General features: G+C 39.0%; 1 protein-coding gene across 1 annotated transcript in view; it reads right to left on the reverse strand.

Annotated features, from left to right (window-relative positions):
• Positions 1–4,790: 4,790 nt before the first annotated feature.
• LANCL2 (LanC like 2) overlaps positions 4,791–20,457 on the reverse strand; it is a 33,525-nt gene continuing 17,858 nt past the window's right edge. Inside the window, exons 5-9 of the mRNA XM_015812797.1 lie at positions 19,306–19,452; positions 10,354–10,536; positions 8,879–9,055; positions 7,727–7,799; positions 4,791–6,408 (exon numbers count right to left, since the gene is read on the reverse strand). Coding sequence (XP_015668283.1) covers positions 6,293–6,408; positions 7,727–7,799; positions 8,879–9,055; positions 10,354–10,536; positions 19,306–19,452 — 696 coding nt within the window. The 3' untranslated portion in view covers positions 4,791–6,292. The remainder of the gene's footprint in view (positions 6,409–7,726; positions 7,800–8,878; positions 9,056–10,353; positions 10,537–19,305; positions 19,453–20,457) is intronic.

A 20,457-nucleotide genomic window follows, 5' to 3' on the forward strand; every position in this document is an offset into this window, starting at 1 on the left:
GTTCTGAGATAACATCTGCCAGCTTTTTCAGAACTCTGGGATGTATTCTGTTGGGTCCCGGTGATTTATATTCGTCAAGATTGGATAGGTGTTCTCTAACCATTTTCTTGCTTATTTTAATTTTTGTTTCTAGTTTGTCTTGCAGTCATTTTTTTGGTATGTTGGGCTATAGTTTCTTTTTGTGTGAAGACTGATGCAAAGTATGAGTTAAGCAGTTCTGCATTTTCCCTGTTGCCTGTTATTTCCTTGCCATCTTCTCTCTTTAGTGGGCCTACAGTTTTTTCTTGTTGTTAATATGTTGGAAGAAACTTTTTTTTTATTATCCTTGATTTATGTTTCAAGTTTTTGTTCATTCTGAGCCTTTGCTTTCCTGACTTCATTTTTACATGTTCAGGCTGTCTGTCTGCTAATAATTGGCCTTAGTTATGTGCCCCTCTTTCCATTTTTTGTATTTGTCCTTTTTGTCTTTCAGTGTGTCAGAGAGGTCTTTGTGCAGCCATGCTGGTTTCTTCTTGAATTTCTTGTTTTTCTTTCTCAATAGTATTGTACTGGTCTGGGCTTTTATGATTGCATTTTTCAGGGTTTCCCACACTTCTTGGGTTGTTTTCCCCTTTAGGATTTTCATCCACAGGATTTTTCCTAGGTTCTCTCTGAGTTTGTTAAAGTTAGCTCTTTTGAAGTTTAAGACACCGGTTGGATTGTTTTCTATTGCTAGTGTTTGCATTATATTAAATTCCAGTATGATGTGGTCACTTTCACCCAAAGCAGTCAATAGACTAAGACTAAACATTACACTGATCTTCAAATCACTCTGTTAACCATCAGTTGTTATATTTAGTGCATAGAAAGTCCACAAACGGTTTCCATTCTCTTATAAAGCTGTCTAGTCCATTATCTCTTGTTGTTGTTAGTTGCGAAGTCGTGTCCGACCCATCGCGACCCCATGGACAACGTTCCTCCAGGCCTTCCTGTCCTCTACCATCTTCTGGAGTCCATTTAAGCTCACGCCTACTGCTTCAGTGACTTCATCCAGCCACCTCATTCTCTGTCGTCCCCTTCTTCTATTGCCCTCAATCTTTCCCACCATTAGGCTCTTCTCCAGTGAGTCCTTCCTTCTCATTAGGTGACCAAAGTACTTGAGTTTCACCTTCCGGATTTGGCAGTCAGGGTTGATGTCCTCTAGGACTGACCGGTTTGATCGCCTTGCAGTCCAGGGGACTCGCAGGAGTCTTCTCCAGCACCATAGTTCAAAGGTCTCAATTCTTTTGCACTCAGCCTTTCTTATGGTCCAACTTTCACAGCCATATATTGCAACTGGGAAAACCATGGCCTTCACTATACGTACGTACTTTAGTTGGCAGGGTGATGTCTCTGCTTTTTAGTATGCTGTCTAGATTTGCCTTAGATTTCCTTCCCAGAAGCAAGCGTCTTCTAATTTCTTGGCTGCAGTCCCCATCTGTGGTGATCTTTGAGCCCAGGAAGATAAAGCCCATTATCTCTAATAAAAGCAATTAATTTTGTCATCTCTGCTAATTCAGTCAATGTCAAAATCTATTCTTCAACAGTTTGCATCCCTTTTTCTTTTCAGTGTTTGGCAAATACAATCCTTACAGCCGTCACTATGTGAACTTTATCATTATTATTATTATTATTATTATTAAAAAAGAAAAAGCAGTGTGTGTGTGTATACACACACACATCATTTTTTGTTGTTAGTGCTGAATGTATGCTTTTATTTTATTTGTTTTTCTGTTTTGTATTTTACTTTTTATGGTAATAATAATAATAATAAATAAATAAATAAATATAAATAAAAACAGCATGGGAGGATCGATCCATTGCTTTTCATCTGCCACTGTTCTTCTTTTGTGCTTCTACATTTCTTGGTTAGGTTGTTGAGAATTTTTTTTCATTAAGTTGTCTAATTTTGGCAGGGTTGGGGTTTATTGAGATGTAGGTTTCTTTTTCCTCCAACAATTCTTAGGCTACCAGATTTTCTTATAATAAAGTTAAACTGTGTTTCTAGTGAATTCTGGAACACAGTTGGAAAAAAGGTAAATCATAATTAAATATATTGGTTATTTTAATTCTTGTTTTGTACAGAATATATTTTGTTCTGTTGTTTTTTAATAAAACTTTTTCATAGCATGGTTAAATCTTTGGAGGGTATGTTTACTCTGTAAATAAGTAAAAGTGAACTGAGGGATGCACAGTACTCTGATTGCTCACCCATGATTAAGCTTACTAATGTGAACAGCCTTACACACATTATAATTTCATAAGGTTTTTTGACAACTTACACAATAAAACATTTATGAAGGAGAGCAAGGTTAAACACAGTAGCTCCAATCCTTGCATTAAGAAGGCTCCATTTATGTAATCTGACCTTTACACAATTCTGAATTCTGAGAAAGTTACAAATATGTGCACCCATAGAACTCATCTTAATTGGTAAAGGTCAATTTCATGGAAGAATAATCCACCTAAATAGAATAGATGTGCTAGAGTTGTATTTAAGAGCACAACCAGAAATTTTCCCATGGAAGAGTAGTATTGTCTGTCTCTGTCTCTCTCTCTCACACACACAGTGCTAAAACTGAATGCAAGTGCATTTATACCTGACTAAGTTAAAAGAAGGCACATAAGATAAATCCAATAAAGCAGAAGAAGGGAATTTTAAAGGAATATAGATGAGATTCCAAGGACAATGCTTTGTTCTGAAGTGAACACACATAGCTTACTTTCAGCCTCAAATAATACATTCTTATAATAATCTTTCATTCCTTATAATTCCAGACCTAATTAGCCAAATTTTAATCGTGTCTGGAATTACAGCTAGATGGAGTAATGAAGCTTTATTCCAAATGGGGCCTTCATTAATATTTTGCTCCCATTTCAGCTTTCTAGTGCCTTTTTGAGCTAGCTGTCACCAAAGTAATACAAGGAAGAATGTTCCTTTGTGGTAGGCATGCTAACAGGATCTCCAAGCAAGAGGCTATGCTTGCTGATGAGAGATCTTCTATAGCACAGCTTTGTCTGGATTTCTGTCACATCTATTAACTGCATTCATTTTTTTGAAAGATTGGGTGGAGTATGGCCACATTTCTTTTTCATTTAGACTAGACAATGGCAACTAGCCCACTCACAAAAACCAACCCACGTATTCCATAATTCAACCATGTACAGGAATGAATTATTTTTCAATTAATAACATGTAAGTAACAGGGTCAGCTAGTAGTAAGATTTCAATACAAATTAGTAGCAAAGCTTTGAAATGGATTGTATACCTCTCAGCCACCTACTTTCATTGTACCATAAATGTCCATCCACTCAACTCACATTTGTCTTTTCACTTCTAGACAGTTGATAGGCAGAACTTCACTTTTTTGACGCAGGCTTGTCTATTTAAGTCTACATATAAAAGGAAGGCTTGATTTAAATTAAAAGTCTGCAGAGACATGGTGTAATTCTATACTTTTACAACGAAATTCAAGCCTGGCTCCCTTGAGAATTTTTTGCATCAGCATTCAGTTGACAAATGATGATTTACAATATACTTTCAAATCAGATGTAAAGCAAACCATCTTCGAAGCTTCCATTAAAATATGTTTAAAATCAATAGTCTGACTAGTTCTGGGATTAGTAAATGACCTAAGTTTAATAGTCAGAAGCTAGTCCAGTAAATTTAAATGGGGGAAGCAAACTACAAACATTTTAAAACAAGGTAATATTCAGACAACATGGTAGCTCAAATGATTGCAGCATTTTCAAAGATAACTCAATCTTTCTCAAAAAGAAAATCTCAATAATATATTTATGTCAAAGAATTGCTTTTCCAAACAGGTCTGAACATTCTGAGCACTTATTCAACAATAGATCTCAGTTGTCAGTAACATATGTAGAAGATTGGGTTATAAGAGTTGAGCTGCCTGTTATGAGGAAATAGAATAGAGCTGGAAGGGACCTTAGAGGTCTTCTAGTCCAGCCCCCTGCTCAAGCAGGAGGACCTATACCATCTCAGACAAGTGACTGTCTAGTCTCTTCTTAAAAATCTCCAGTGATGGAGCGCCCACAATTTCTGGAGTCAAGCTGTTCCACTGGTTAATTGTCTTCACTGTCAGGAAGTTTCTCCTTAATTCCTGTTTGCTTCTCTCTTTGATCAGTTTCCAACCATTGTTTCTTGTCTTGCCCTCTGGTGCTTTGGTGAATAACGTGACCCCTTCTTCTTGGTGGCCCCTCAAATACTGGAATACTGCTATCATGTCTCCCCTATTTCTTCTTTTCTTTAGACTAGCCAAACCCTAGTCCTGCAGCCATTCTTTGTATGTTTTAGTCTCCAGGCCTTTGATCATCTTAGTTGCTCTTCTCTGAATTTTTTCCAGACTCTCAACATCTTTTTTGTGATAAGGTGACCAAAATTGGCTGCAGTATTCCAGGTATGGTCTTACTAGGGTTTTATAAAGCTGTACTAATACTTTGCATGTTCTTGATTCTATGCCTTTGTTTATACAGCCTAGGATTATACAACCCAGGGAAGTTATTTAGTAAATCTTTTCCAGTCTAGTTCATTGTAGATATGTTGGAACTAAACTCCCAGAAAACATAGCTGACATGAGATCAAGAAACAGTGAAAAATAATTTTCTACAAGTTAGACTCTCAGGGAAATTTTGGAATCTCTCATTTTACAAATTTTTGTAGGTTTTACAAATGTGCAGGTTGAACATAATTGTTCAACTGTTCTGTATCTTGCTGTCTTTTTTCTTTTTGAAAATGCATTTGAACTGCAAAATATTTGGCAAGCAATTTTCCCTTCCCAGGCCCACCATCTCTCCTTCAAAAAATGTTACTGTGAAATTACCCCTCCATGTTAGACTTATAAATAATAGAATGGCCATCACAAAAATCAGGTACGGCTTTTAAATATTCGTTCTAAGAGTGGAGCTTATCTTTCAGTGACTGGTAAGTTTTGGATTAGTTTTAACAGTAGCCTTCTCCCTCCAAATGGTATACAAATCTTGCTTATTCAGATTCATTTAGAAGATTTGAAATAATATGAAGAGTAACCCTTTATTTATTGAGAAAGTTCATTTTAAATGATCTACTCAGTTATGTAGTTCTTGAATGGAGGAATGCAAAGAAAATGAAGTTTCAAAAAATGAAATGACAAAAATGACAGTTTCTATGTTTTTTTTGACAATGGATGTATTTTTATATTTATATCATTGCCTTCTTAATCAGAACAGATTAGTGAGAAACCAAATGAGAATAAGTCATTTTATTTTCTTTGGTTTGTTTGGTTGTCTGCCAAACACAATAATCAAATACAGATATGCAATACTATCAAAGGGGTAAGTTTTTTCCCCATAAACTAAGATTTATAATCTAGATCCAACAGGACAAAGAAGTTATCCAGCATGTGTTATCCCTCGGCAATAAGTCTGTTTCAAATAGAAAAGTGTGAACTGAACAGATTTTAAAGAAAAATTTCCACATAGCCCAGAATTGTTGGGTGCAGCATACAAATATAATAAAATGGGGAAGTTATGTTATCCGATTTAAGTGCAGTGCACTTAAACAGCAGCCATAATCTGGATCCACAGATTTTAGTGATTCCAGAGAAACAAATATAGGATGTCAGTGTTGCACTTTGGATGAAATAAATCATAAAAATATTCCCTATGGAAGGAAACAATAACTGTAAAAATGTTGGGCATAATACATCTAGAAACTGAGTATTTCTAGATTCTATAGAATGAGGTTGGCAATTTAAGCACATGGGATTTTAAAATTGCTGTACAGTTGCGGGAGCAAACAAAATGGTTTAGAACTCCGAACTTGTTTCCTGGAGAAAGGGTTCTGTAACTTGAGTATCTGGCCTTTCCTGCTTCTCTCATTTATTATATCCAACAGACTGGTCCTATTGTGATAATGTATTTTTCAGCTGCAGAAAAAACTGTGTTGTTAGTACAGTCATGCACAGACAAGGAGAAAAATCACAGACAACACCAAGAACATGCAAACACTTAAAAGACCTGAAGAGACAACTGTGAAAGCCAAACAAGAAACATCCCAACAAACTGAAATTTGTTCTTTGCCACTGTTAAAGGTATCTCTTATAAGGAAACATCAAGATATGGAATTCTCTCATTTATGTGCTAATGACAAACACAATCCTTTGAAGGACAGCCAAGAAAGTTTTCTTGGATCTTGCTGTTTGGACTCCAACACTGGTTCAATATAGTTTAGGCACTCGGCAGTCGTGTTGCCTCTGGCACCACCTTCAACTCCCATTTAGCTGCTGTGCTTCTCTTTGTTTTCTTTCATTTGGGGACTAAGTTCAAATGCTGGGAAGTGAGACTTTTCTGGAACCAAGATGTCAGAAAGGAAGTGGATAGCTCCTGCCATACCTGAAAAAAGTAATTTCAAAAGAAATGTGGCATCTTCATTCATAATTTTAACCAGGGGCATGGTGGCAGATATTTTTGGGAGAAACTGGACTAGCTTTAAGTCAATACTTCCTCATTAAGATGTACAGTTGTCAAGCAAGCCAACCTGAGACTAACAATTTTCTTTTAATAAAGAGGTCACAACTTGGAGAAAGAGTCAAGGGGCATCAAATTCCCATCCTGGAAACAGTATCTACTAGTATCTTACATTTTTTTCTCTTAAAAAAAATTATAGTGCTGAAATTTGGTGGTATGTTCTTGGAAGAGTCTAATGAATATTAAAAAAATCAACTAACAACTTGCCTATTGTAATCTTATGCTGATTAAGAATTACATAGGAATCCCTGCAAAAGCCCTTCTTGGACTAAATCATTTAGTAAGTAAGTAAATAAATAAATGCTCTAGAGGAAGAGGATTTTCTGAACCCTTTTCTGTCAGTATTCAGTCCCAGGGCTGGAATGGGAGTAGCACTGGTTGTTCTGGTGTATGATGTATGCCAAAATCTGAATGGAGAGAAAGAGCAGCTCCCTCAGGGTTGCCCTAGTCCTTTCATATGGAGCCTTTGAAAATAACATGACTCACTTAGGCCATATTAATTTCAATAAGTTACTGTGTGAAGGAGAAATGGAATATAGGTAAGTATACTATCACTCATTTCAATGATTTTCTACTCATCCAGATCTATGAAGTTGTAAAATGTCCTTCAAATCCAAAGACATTTTTCAATCTGCTGCCTTCCAGAAATTTTGGATTAAAGCTTGGTAATTTTCCAGCCACGTCATAGAAATGCTTGGAAATTCTAGGAGTTACACCCCAAACCCATCTGGAATGCCACTCTTTGTTTAAGCATTCTGATATCCCATATCTACATTTCATATGTATTTTGTAATATAAAACCAATGTTAGATAAATCTCACTGAGAACAAAAGCTATAAGGAACAAACATTTATTTATAAACATAGATTGTACCAAAATATCCATCCTGCCTTAACTACAAAAACTCTTAAAAATGGGAAAAAGCTGGAAGTTAGCAAGAAGTGCCTTAGAGGTGTGTGAAATAATTTGAATTTTAAAAGTAGGATTAGCATCATAACGTTTCTGTTGAAATCAGATAGACACATCACATTTGTAAACTTATTCGGAGCTTGACAGATACAAGTATTTTGGTTACAGCCCACTCAGTTTATCAGAAATTCATATACATCCAAACCTGGCTTTATAGTCCTGTGATGCAAATTTATGATTGCTAAATACAGAATTCAAGAAAACAAGCTCTTGCCTTCAAACAATGAGTAGGGTCGGTCAGGAATACGGCATCCGTGTGCACCATAATCTAGACACCATTCAGCAAACTGAGGAAATATGACAAATAAACAATAATCTGAATAAATATGTAATTTGCACATTACAGATTACATAATGATTTTAATCTCTATTAGTATTACCTCTAAAGAGAAAATGACCAGGAGTTTTTATAATGAGCTCTAGTGAGCAAGAAATGGCCCACAGGTCATAATTCAGAAATTCAACTGCTAAATATGAGAAGATAAGGGCCACCCCTAGTCTCGACCACCATTCAGGTAAATTCAAATTGATATTAAGAATAAATTATCATTATCAACAACATAAGCATGCAGATGTTGCATATCTTGCTCCTTAATTCCAACATACCTCCACTAAAATGAATGAATAAATAAAATAAAGACCTAATATAGTTATCCTCATTGAAACTTTTTAATAGGAAAGAAAATCATCTGTGATTCTCCATAGCCTCTATTATCAATTGCTAACTAGATTCTGTGGCAGACTCTTGCATTTAAACAAACAAATCCAACCAAATTAGCAGCAACTTTAAGTCTGCAAATACGGTTTCTGACCACAAACAGTTCAATAATCTAGCCAGCAGTCAAAAAATAAGAGACTGAATACTTGGGGGGGGGGAGAAGAATGGGGGAAACTATGGATGCAGTTGGGAAATGAAATAGAACACTTTGCAAGGGATCATGGCTGGCTGGCTAGATACCTAAACCTGATCCCAAGCAGCCTATATTGCAGCTCTGAATACAGGCTTTTCTATTGGTTTCGGCAATAATAATAAATACAGATTCTGGGCATACATCTGCCTTCCTTACTATCCCTTTGGGTGGCAATCATTTTAGCAGAGGGCAGTCAAATTCATTCTTCATTTAATATAACCAGAAAACCTAAAAGAAAATTGTGATTACTATGTTCAATGTAATCTTGATTTATGAAGCCCCTTTCTGTTAGAAAACCAAGTGGTACTTTTATGTGGTGATCTTTTTTTCTGACTATGGGAATATAGAAGTAGCTTATTCTTCCTGTTTGATTTAACTAAGGAAGAATAAATCTTTCAGGAACACATCAATAAGAACGGGTTTAGCGTTTCTCTGCACGCAGACGAAAAGAGTACCTTGCAAGCTCGGTAAAGATACTTTTTATCTTGAGTAAGGTGATAGAGGGACAGGAAAGAGTAGCCATTTCCAGCAGTCCCATGACAGATTCCGTATCCTTTCCTCAATAACCCCCTTTGCCAAATGACATCACTACATTCCATAGCATCCTTCAAATATTTATCTTCCTTGAAAACCTGTGGATATCAAGAAGCATAAAATCAGATGCCATTCTTTGCCAAATGTCAGCACAAGGTAGGAAATGCTTTTGTAACTACAGGTACTCCTCTACTTGCTACTGTAATTGAGCCTGCAATTATGGTCATTAGCCATGAAGCTTTTTAAATGAGTCACCACATGACCATTCCTGATTTTGCAACCTTTTTTGCTGTTGTCATTAAGTGAACACCATGGTTGTTAAGCAAATTCATTGTTCGCTATGGAACATTTTTTTGCCAGAAGCTGGATGTAAACACTGCTTTATGGCAAAAAACATAATTAATTGTGGTTATGTGACCACACGATGCTACAAACAGAGATAACTGTAGACACTGCTGAATGCCCAAAATGTCACGAAACTGCATAGGGAGGGAGGTGATCATTGGAACTTTGATTCTGGGTTTTAAGTAACTTTTTGGGGGGTCTGTTGTAGGAATGTTTGCCAAGTGACCAGTCGTAAATCAAGGACTACCCATGCACAGATTTAAACCAGAAATCTCAGAGACTATTTGCACACTCTCTGTAGAGGGACAAAGCATGAAATGGGCAAGGGGATATTCTTTTATGTAGGAAAGAGAGTCCCTTGTGGAAAGAGTGTCTACATTTAGAGATTACACATCCCTGCAGAATTGCTCATCCACATTCCACTAATTGGATGAACTGTCATCTAGGTGTTTCAAACTGCTTGCAAGAGCCCTGTCCAGTACTATTACTCCCATAGCTACCTGGGCAGATGAAGGTACTGAAGCTGACAAATCTTCTAAAAACCAACTTCTTCAATGAGGTGGATTTTCAGCTAAGGACTTCAAAGTTCAAATGTAATTTATCTGTTGTTTTCTTTCTCAACCCACTATCTAAATCCAGACTGGAAGCTTCTCAAAGCAAGATATAGCTTCAATTTATAACATTCAATATACACTTCGTATGTTCCAAGTTATGGAACAGAAAGAACCAGAATGAAAGAAACAGCCAGAATGCAGTTTGGAGTAATTATTTAAAACATAATTTGTCTCAACTATGGGGAAGCAAGCAACTATTGTAACTTAACTCAATTTGTGTTGGTTTACATCAAGACTTACTGTAGAGAAGTAGCTGATTAACATGATTAACCCACAGAAGAATAAAAACTGTATTACATTTTAGAGAGCAACACTGCAAAGTGTTGGAGGAATGGATAATACATGCTATATAGGTTGGTATTAAAGTCTGAAAATTACTTTTCATTTCAAAGCATGTATTTTTCTACTATCATTGTGGGGATCAAACAAGGATGCACCTTATAGGCTTGCATGAGCATATGGATGACTCCAGGTGCCCCATGACACCAATGCACCAGCCTGTCTGTTTCATTGCTTAAGGATGAGGGATAATTCCCAGATCGGAATTTTTTATGCCGCACATAGTCAATGCTTGGTTTCAAAAGTTCCATCAATATCTCCTGGTCAACATTAGCTGCTGGCTGCAAAAGTAAATAAGATTTTATTTTTTTCTCACACAGTAAAGAATACATTGTCATAAAAATGAAAAGTTTTGGTCATACATTATAATGAACCTCGTGTCCATGCTGAAGATCTGGAAAATAAATCCCTCAATTTCTCTTTGTTTGGCTATCTTACAATTAAAATAAAGACCAATCTAAATTGCACTTTGCTCACTGTGCATTGCTTTGTGTATCACAAGAATTTTAACAATATTAACAATGATATGATTCACTTAGCTTTCTGCGACAAGTAGAATAATAACTTGTTCATATATACCAAGAGGGATGTTAGCTTTCCCACATAGTTAGTGTTTCCATATCTTGTAATAGTAAAATACTTGGGTGACAAATGCTTTTGGCTTGCACATTAAACTAGGATTCCAAAGCTAGTATGCACAAATTTCACGTGCAACTTAATATCTATTTGCTATGAAATAGCTCTATAAATCCTTGAAATCTGGATTTAAGAGTCACAATACAAAATGAAGATGTGCATGAACATTCACATCTCTTAGGGCGGGGCTTTTCAATCGGTGGTACACGTACTATCGGTGGTACTTTAGCACCTGGCTGGTGGGACACGACCCTAGCCAAGCGTAGTGGGGGAGGGAACCAGCTAAAGCAGCGCCGCACAGATCTGGAGATCAGCTGGAGCTACAGAGCTTGGCAGAAGCCCCAGAATCAGCGCACATGGCGACATGGTAGTTGGAGCTTCTGGTGCACCCAGAAGAGAAGAGGAGGGCAGAGAGAAATATAAAAGGGGCAGAGCGAGAAGAGGCTTTTCTTATCAAAGCAGTGAGGAGAGACAGAGTGGCCTGTTTTGGGAGGAAGGGGAAGTGAGCAAGCGGCGTGTTTCCGGGGAAGAGTGAGCGAGCAGCTTGTTTAGTGAGCGGCTTGTTTTCGAGTGGAGGATTGGTTAGTGAACAGCCTGTTTAGCAAACAGCGTGTTTTCGGGTAGAGGGTGAATTAATGAGTGGCCTGTTTTCCGGCAGAGAGGGATGCAGCTGGCCCGTCTGTGAGAATTGATCTTCTCAGAGCTTCTTTTCTCTGACAAAAGCAGGGAGAGGAGGGCTATGGAACCCTGAATGATCTCTATGTAAATCAGGTGGTTTTGAAGAAGGATATCCATTGCTTTCTGAAAAGTACTTGGAAAGGTGCTCTCAACTTGAATAAAATATGTAAAATTCTTCAGAGCAGTTTTGTGGGTGGGAGCAGATGTTCCTATGTAGCTAGGTAGCTACATCAGTAAAAGGTCTGAAGCAGCAGTGCTTTAATTGAAAAATGAGCTCTGACTGGTAGGCAGCTCACTGAACACCTTGCATGTGGAAGTTGGTTGCACAACAGCTAAATTATTAGACATATGAATATTTCTGTGATAAGGTAATCATTACTAGAAAAGGGATTAAGTATAAATTACTGATAAAAGTAGTCATCATTTAGTGACTGCCTCATTTAGCAACTGTTCAGAGTTAACAACTGATGGAAAAAATAACTGGGCAACCTATCCTTGCATTTAGAAACTTTGCAGATCTGTAAAGCTGAACAGAGTTCATAAGCACAGCAGTGGCATCTCTTAGCTACTGCCTTACTTAATGACCAAGTAACCAGTTCCAAATATGGATGGTAATTGAGGATATCTGAATTGTCAAAAGTGCAGCTATTTTCAGAATGAGTGACCAGGTACAGTAAATCTACCTGAAAAGCTTCTCAAATGTGGAGCATCTGTTCTCAGGCAGCGAGAGCCAAGGTAAGATATGATGGGAGCTGCTCTGAAGCAACCTTCAATTAATTTCCCTATCTACTGTTTTGATTCAGAGGACAATACAATGGTGTTTTTTTGTAGGAAGGGCGAGCGGCCTGTTTTCGTAGGAAGAGTGAGAGAAGGAGAGTGGAAGAATGGCCAACCAGCCACCTGATCATTAAGGTAGTGGTGCATATTAATAAATATGGAGAAATTCATGATACATTCATCAATGCAAAAGGAAAGTGATTCAGCAAAGGAACCACCACCGAAGAAATTAAAACTGGCACCAAATCGAAAATACAGTGAAGATTATTTGAAGTTTGGATTTTATTTCCTGGAAGAGAATGATCAGCAGCTTCCTGTTTGTGTTATCTGCAGTGAAGTATTATCCAAGCATTCCATGAAGCCTTCTTTGCTCCCAGAGACATTTTACAACAAAACATAAAGAGCACACTGAAAAGCCAGTAACATTTTTTTGTGAAGAGAGATGAATTTATAAAATGCGTGCTGCTTTCATGAAGTCCACAACCATCTCGAAAAGATGTCTGGAAGCATCTTATGAATTGTCCTTGATAGCAGCTAAACAAAATAAGCCTCACACAATCATTGAAGAAGTCATGGTTCCCTCTGCCATTACAAATGCTTCAATTCTTTTTGATGGAAAAATAGCTGATGCTATTCATAATATTCCATGTTCTGATAACACCGTCCAAAGACAAATACAAGATATGACCACGGATGTTATTCAACAAGTGGTGGAAAAGATCACAGCAGCAAAAAATTTGCATTTCAATTGGATGAAAGCACTGACATCACTGGTGAAGCGCAATTAATTGTCTTTGTGCGTGTTCCTAATTCGGATGATATACTGGAAAACATATTATTTTGCTGCCCACTACCTGGCAGAACGACTGGGAAGAAATATTCACAATAGTAGACAATTTTTTCAGTGAATATGGAATATTATGGACTTGGTGTGTAGGAATTTGTTCTGATGGTGCAGCAGTTATTACAGGAAGAGCTTTGGGGGTGATAGCACGAGCTAAGGCAAGAAACAGTTCCATTGTTTCAAATCATTGCATCTTGCATAGACATGCACTTGCTTCTAAACGGATGAGCCCAGTGTTACAGGAGACTTTGGAGCATGCTGCAAAAATAATAAATTCATCAAAAGCCGGCCATTGAATGGACGTTTATTCCTGCAATTATGCAAGTATTTGGATTCTGAGCACAGCACTCTTCTCTTTTATACAGAAGTACACTGGTTGTCAAGAGGTAAAACATTATCGAGATTATTCGAGCTACGAGATGAAACGAACCTGTTCCTGGCAAATGTTTCATCACCCCTAGCAGAAAAGTTTGAAAATGTCTTCTGAGTATCCTGCCTTGCCTATTTGGCTGACATATTTAAAAAGCTAAATAGACTTCCAGTTTGCCATCACAGTTCCATGGAAGCTGGAAAACAAGCTCCACCTTTCGCATCCAAATTCATCCTACTGGGGGACCCTGGAAAGGGTCGAAAGCAAGGAGGGGACCCTTGCTTGATCCCGGGAAGGCGGCAGCCCTTCCGTTTGATCCAGGGAAGCCCTCCAAACCAGTAGGGGAAAGACCGACCATAGCAATATGGCTCATCACTAAGCTGCTGACAGCCAAAGTCAAAATCACTATCAAGCACCTTTAAAGCAACGTGGATGAAACTAGGTGAAATCTGACCCTCTCTTTAAGACTTTTAAGTATTTTTTCCTGTAAAAGCTGCCCAAAGTATTTTTCCCCCTGAGGAGAGAGGGAAGAGAATTTCTACCCCACCCTCTAAGAAAAGCGGCGATTAACTACCCAGGGGAAACAGAGCAACTATAAGAACAATTTTAATCCAGTTGGATATATATGCTTTTGAAACTTGGGAACTAAAAGTGTTCCTATTCTTACTGGAGATGTTTGTTTTTATCTAAAAAAAGAAATAAGACTTGAAAAACTATCGTAAAAACTTTGGACTAAAATGCTTTAAAGTTTAAACGGTGTCATTGAGATCTTGTGGTGAAGTATGGTATTACAACTTGTTATTGCCTAAAACAGACTTGGCTTGAAGCCCAGACTCCAGAAAAAAATTTCCTTGACCTTGATAGTTACTACCTGTGAAAAACTCAGCTGCAAAGAAGGAACTTCTGGGCAGCATATCTGGCCTGTTTGAACTATGAATGTAAACTTTTACTAACTTTCAGAACTATACTTGGGGAATTGCTTTCCTATTTCTTTACATGAGAAGAATATGTTATTATACGAGATGATGGAATACCTTGGACTATAAACTCTTACTTGACAAATAATTTCTACTATATGTTTGATTTTAAAGTCTTCAACTTAACATACTATCAAGAGAATATGAAGATCAGGGGGAAAATCCTTTCCATGTTGAAATCAATACATAAAACCATTCTTTCAGCTTGTGACAAAATAAGATGCAATATAAAGGAACAAGAAGTCAGCTTAAATATACAAACCCAGATTTTGATTACAACAGAAGAACTAACAATGCAGAAAATAACAGGAAAAGTGGAAAAACTAAACACTAAGAGGACCCAATTGACAGATTCAGCCAATGGAAAAATCAGAAAAGGGAGTGACAACACTGAAAATGGAAAAAACTTTAAACAAAAATCAGAAGAAATTTGAGGAAAAGGAAGAAGAACAGATTGAATAGAAGATAAACCTATCAGGACAATTGTGGGAAATTGGAGTAATAGGGAGGTGATTTAATGGACACAAATGGGCTAGTTCTTCCAAAACAACTTCAACCAAATGGTCTTTCTTATTCTAAATAATATATATAATAATAGAGGGAGAACTATTTGATGATTCAAAAGGTTAGTTGGCAAAGGAAGACAGCCAGAGTAAGGCTGAAGAAAATAATGGTTTTGATTTATTAGAGGGGATATCACATTACTAACTAGAGGGTTGAATGTGGTGGAAAATAGATAATTTTTAGAAAATAAAGTAACATTATAATTGAATAGGTAAGATGCGTAACAAGACTAATAGACTTTGGTATGAAAAGGGAAAAAGGAAGAAGTTGAGATAAGGGAAATTTTGGTCACTAAAATAAAATATTTGGAAATCAGTTGAAAATAAGAATTCTGTTTATCCAATATGAGATAATAGATATTACCAGACAAAGAGAGGGAATATTTGAGCTTTTAAAAATTAGACCTAAACTAAAAAAATTATGTATATTACTGATTTATTGGTTAACCCAGACAATACATATAATGGTTTTGATTTATTAGAGGGGATACTGTATTATTAATTAGATGGTTTAATATGGTGGAAAATAGATAACTTTTAGAAAACAGAACATGACTATATTCAAATAGATAAGATGTATATTTAGAATATTAGATTTTGTTATGAAAAGGGAAAAAGGAAGAAGTTGAGATAAGGGAAACTTTGGAAGCTTGGAAATTACAAATACCAAATGTTAATTTGAATATTGATGGGAAGAGTAAAGGAGCAGCTTCTTCATTTATTTGTTAAATGGATAAAACAAATGACACCATCCTGAAGTTAAAACTCAGGCTCTTGATGTTGTGACACACAAATGAAACAGGATTGCAAGTCAGTAACAATATAGGCTATACCAATTAGTCACTTACGTTTGATTCATTTGGAAGCAACAAACCAGGATCCTGGTTTGCATCTCATATATGCTGCTACTGATAGGACTACGTCATATCTTCGTCTTTCTATAATATCTTAAGCTTTTCTATCTCATAATGTGTGCACAGAAGTATATTTGGGATCCAACCACAATGTGTTAATCCTTTGTTGAACATTTCCGCCTCACTGTCTGGAGCCAATATAAATGCCTTCTCCTTTTTCTTAACAGCCCAGCTTATATCAATAACTGGCCAATGGCAGGCTGCAAAAGCAGCAGTTCAAGAATGACTTTGCTCTGGGCAGACAAGTGATGGTAAATATTTCATTTCAGCCAGGGCTTCACTTTGTATTGCTTTAGATCCATTTTAAGCTCTTGACCATCAATAAGAAATAGACCAATACAAACAGCAAAAGTGATTTGAGTGTAGGATCAGAGTACTGGAGAGGCAATGTTCATCCTAGAACTCAGGCCCGAGCCATCGTCCAAAACTGACTAATGGTCATCTTGCTGAACAGGGGTTAGTGGCCTTTTCCACAATGCTGAGAAACTGCCAATCACTAGTAAAATAGCTTCCCTTCCCAAACAATAATTTCCCAGTAAAATTAAGCTCTGTGCTTTCTCAATAGAGCAATATTTCAAAGTGGAGTTAGAGAACTCATAGCATAGTCTGAAAAGTAGACAGCTGCTGACCAAAAGTGACCATTAGAGAATTAGATGACCAAAAAACAAATACATGGAACATCATGAAATCTTTGGTCCTGAGGTTGTTTGCTTGAGATGTTTCATTCAACTACGTAGTGTCATTTGTGCTAGTGAGCGTGGCATTTGAGCCTGCAGTAGCTTATCCTGCCAGTGTTGGTAATTCCGTGATTATGGTATTGTTAATTGTTAGTTTGGTGTTAATCTTCCCCCCTCCAAGCTGGTCCCTCAGGAAAGTAAGACTATTGAATCCATGTGGCTGAATCAAAATAACTTTTATGGAGATAAAGTGGTTGCAGGAGAGTCAGGCGCAAAGCACAAAGCTCTTCTTTTGTTTTCCCCAAGCCCCAACCCCTCAACCAATCCACTGGCAGCCAAGATGATGCCATGAACATGTTTTGAGATGCTGAGGTGCTAGGCAGATAACAGATCACTCTCAGGGCATGACAGCCTTGGAACAAGGCTGGAACTGGTTGGAAGTCTACTTCATCTCCGAAGACAATCCCAGTCCCTAATTCCCAAGCACTAGAGCAAAGCAAAAGCATCACAAATATGCCAATGTTCCTCCCTGCTCTAACAGAATGGCAGGGCACGAAGGTGGTCCTGACATTCTGGTTATTTGATGTAGATTGCTGTCAAGGATATGTTGTGTTTTTCTGTTTTCTTCTTAGCATTCTATTGGCTTTTTTGAATGATGTGCAAATGTAGCTCATCTCTATGTCTTCTTTGATAGTTGATTTGTCTAATTGCCATGCTTCAGGAATTTTCTAACATTCTTGGGTTTAGCTTGGTCTTTGATACTCACAGTATCCCAGTTGAAATTACAACTGAGTTTGTATGTATTGTGAGATTAAGGATTTTTCTTTGTCTGACTGATACTTAGTGTTCTTGGATGTACTCTGCTAATCTTCTTCTTGGCTGCCCTACATAGTGGTTGTTATAGTCCTTACTCTGTTATAGATAATTCCTGTTTTTTTTCTTCAACTACTAGGATTTTTGGGATACTTAAGATGGTCTGGAACAGGGGTATCAAACTCAATTTCATTGAGGGCCGCATCAGCATTGTGGTGTCCTTAGGGGAGCCAGGGGGCCGTGGCCCATTGGGTGGACATGGCTGCAGTGGTCATGGCAGACTGGGTGGGTGTGGCTGGGGTGGCCGTGGCCACCTCGATGTTGCTCGTGGGGGAAACCTATGGGGGCCGGGCAGGGTTGGGGGAGATCCAGGGGGTCTCTGGCAGGTGGGGCGATGGGCAGGAGGCTCATCCTATGGAGGTGAGGCAAGGCAGGGGGCAGGGCTGCGGGGCAAGGCAAGGCGAGGCAGGGGTGGCTGGCCTCTATGTGCGGGGCCAATGGTGTCCATTAGCAGCCACAGCATGCTGACCCCTCGACCGGCGCATTCTGGGACACCGCAGCCTGCTGCAAATACTGGGCCAGCCCTCCAGCAGTAGGTGGAGTAGGGGGGCGGCATGTGATGCAGACCACTGGACACGCCTACTCCATCCCCTCGCAGATTTTGTGCTTGGCCCACGTGTGGAGCCTGTTCCCCTCAGGCACCCGATGCACCTTGGCCCCGCCTCGAGCCACCAGCAGCTCGTGCAGGGCCATTAGGCTGCCACTGCCGCCCAGCGCACCTGGCCCGCCCAGCACAAAGGAGGCAAAACAGCTGGCTAGCAAGCAAAAGGCTACCCTGAGTGGGAAAAGCCGGAGCTCCATCAGTGCCATAGCCCCCTAGTCCCAGCTAGGATTGCGTGCCTTCCCCCCATCTCTGCTGGGCCTGGGCGGCCATGCCGCCGATGGGGATTCAGCTTTCCCTGCTCGGGGTGGCCTTTTGCCTGCTGGCACTGGGCGTGCTCTACCATCTCTACTCGGGGCTTCCTAGCTGACCGCTTTGCCTTCTTTGTGCTGGGTGGCCTGCAGCTCTGGGCGGCAGCCTAATGGACCTGTCCGATCGGCTGGCAGCTGCAGCAGGTACCGAGGTGCGCGAGGGGAATGCGCTCCACCCATGGGCCAAGAGTAAGACCCTCGAGAGGGCCGAGATGACCAGTGGCGACCTGCTTTCCAACCAAAAAGAGATGGGACAGAGTAGGTGTGTCCCGCAGTCTGCCACACATGCCCCCCCCCCCCGACTCCACGTGCTGCTGGTGCTGCCGCAGTGCTGCTGCTGGAGGGCCAGCCCAGTATTCACAGCAGGCTCCCGTGCACTCATTGCCTCCTGTGTATGCGCCTTGGGGTTTGCTGAGCTGGGTGGGGCCAGGGCGGCGGGGGCCAGCCCCTCGCTGTCTCCAGGGCATCCCAGGGGCCAAATATTGGCCAATCACAGGCTGGATCTGGCCCGCGGGTCTTGTGTTTGACATGTCTGGTCTGGAGGGTTCTCCAAGTTTGGATTAACACCAGTCAAAAAATCACACAGAAAAACAATATGCTAATCAAGGAAAAACCACGAAGAAAACCTCATTTCTACCAACATTGGCAGGGAAACTATTGTAAATAAACAGGAGACAAACCCCATACTCATAAGAACTGATGATGTTACCTAGTTGGGTAATGAAACATCGGAACTGCGAGCAAACAACCATGCTCAAAGAACACCAAGGATTCAACTATTCAACCTTGAACTACATATATTCTCTTCTATTGGAAGATGGAACATCACCTGCATAAGCATATAGTAAATCCCAGCCACACCATGGGCTGCCCCCACATACTGTTTCCGGTGCCACTGGTACAGCAACGGGCACCGTTCAGTCTTTCGTTCTTCTCTGGAAAAGTTTTTCCCCGACTGAATGATGGATTCTACAACCTAATGCAGAGGAGGAAAAAGAAGAACAATCTACAAGTACACTATTCTTTTAATTTAATTATTATTTTCCCTAAATTATGCAAACGTGTTCTTGCAGTGCTTGTTTTCTCTAAGAGGTTCCTTGGATACAGCACTTGAGATTTCCTATGATATCATGTCATTGTTTCTATATAATGCAATATTTTATCACCCACAAAATCACTTTTATCACCAAGCTAGAGGGGATACTAAAATATCTAAGCTTGCTGGAATGCCGATACATTACCTATTCAGACAGCATTCTTACTTTCACTAATATCCTTCCTTTCTGGGCTATTTCAGAATTCCTGAAAGGTTTATTTTGTTATTACTAGTTTTTGTAAGTTTTCAAGAAGGCTAGATGCTGGAAAACAAAGCTCATTCATCTTTGGTTAAGAAGTCCCCTAGTAAAACAGTAATACATGGGACCTTTTGGTTAATTTTCTGAAAACTAAGCATTCTCCTTTTCTGCTCTTGAAAGCTGATATCAAGTTAGACTATTGATTTAACTTCACCATTACCATTGACACTAATAGGGAGTATTTCCAGGTTTCAAAATGCAATGTGGACGTTTCCATGAGCCACTTTATATCCTTTGGTACACATTATGACCTTTGATACTGTGCACCCCCAAAATGCACTGCAACAGAAAACCAGACACCCATTGTAACAAAGAAGAAGAATGGCAGAAAGAGGGTGAAGTGAGTTATAAAATAGAACAGGGCAAGAGGGAAGTCATGCCACCAGGGACTGTATCTGTCTCCCTCTTCTACCTTTTTTGGGAGTACACAGGCATGGACAGCAATATCATGAGGGCATTGCTTTGGACCATTTGGGAATTCCAAAAGTTTAGAGGCAAAATAGATACTTTAAAGTTAAAAATAAAAGTCCAAAGTGGATGGCTATGAGAGATTTGGTATCTTAAGCCAACCTAAAACAATGAAAAGCAACTCCCCTCTTGATTGCTTCTGAGCTGTGGTTTTAAAA

The sequence above is a fragment of the Protobothrops mucrosquamatus genome, unplaced genomic scaffold (assembly GCF_001527695.2).
Source record: "Protobothrops mucrosquamatus isolate PMUCROS unplaced genomic scaffold, P.Mucros_1.0 scaffold111, whole genome shotgun sequence".
In the NCBI taxonomy this organism is placed as follows: Eukaryota; Metazoa; Chordata; class Lepidosauria; order Squamata; family Viperidae; genus Protobothrops; species Protobothrops mucrosquamatus.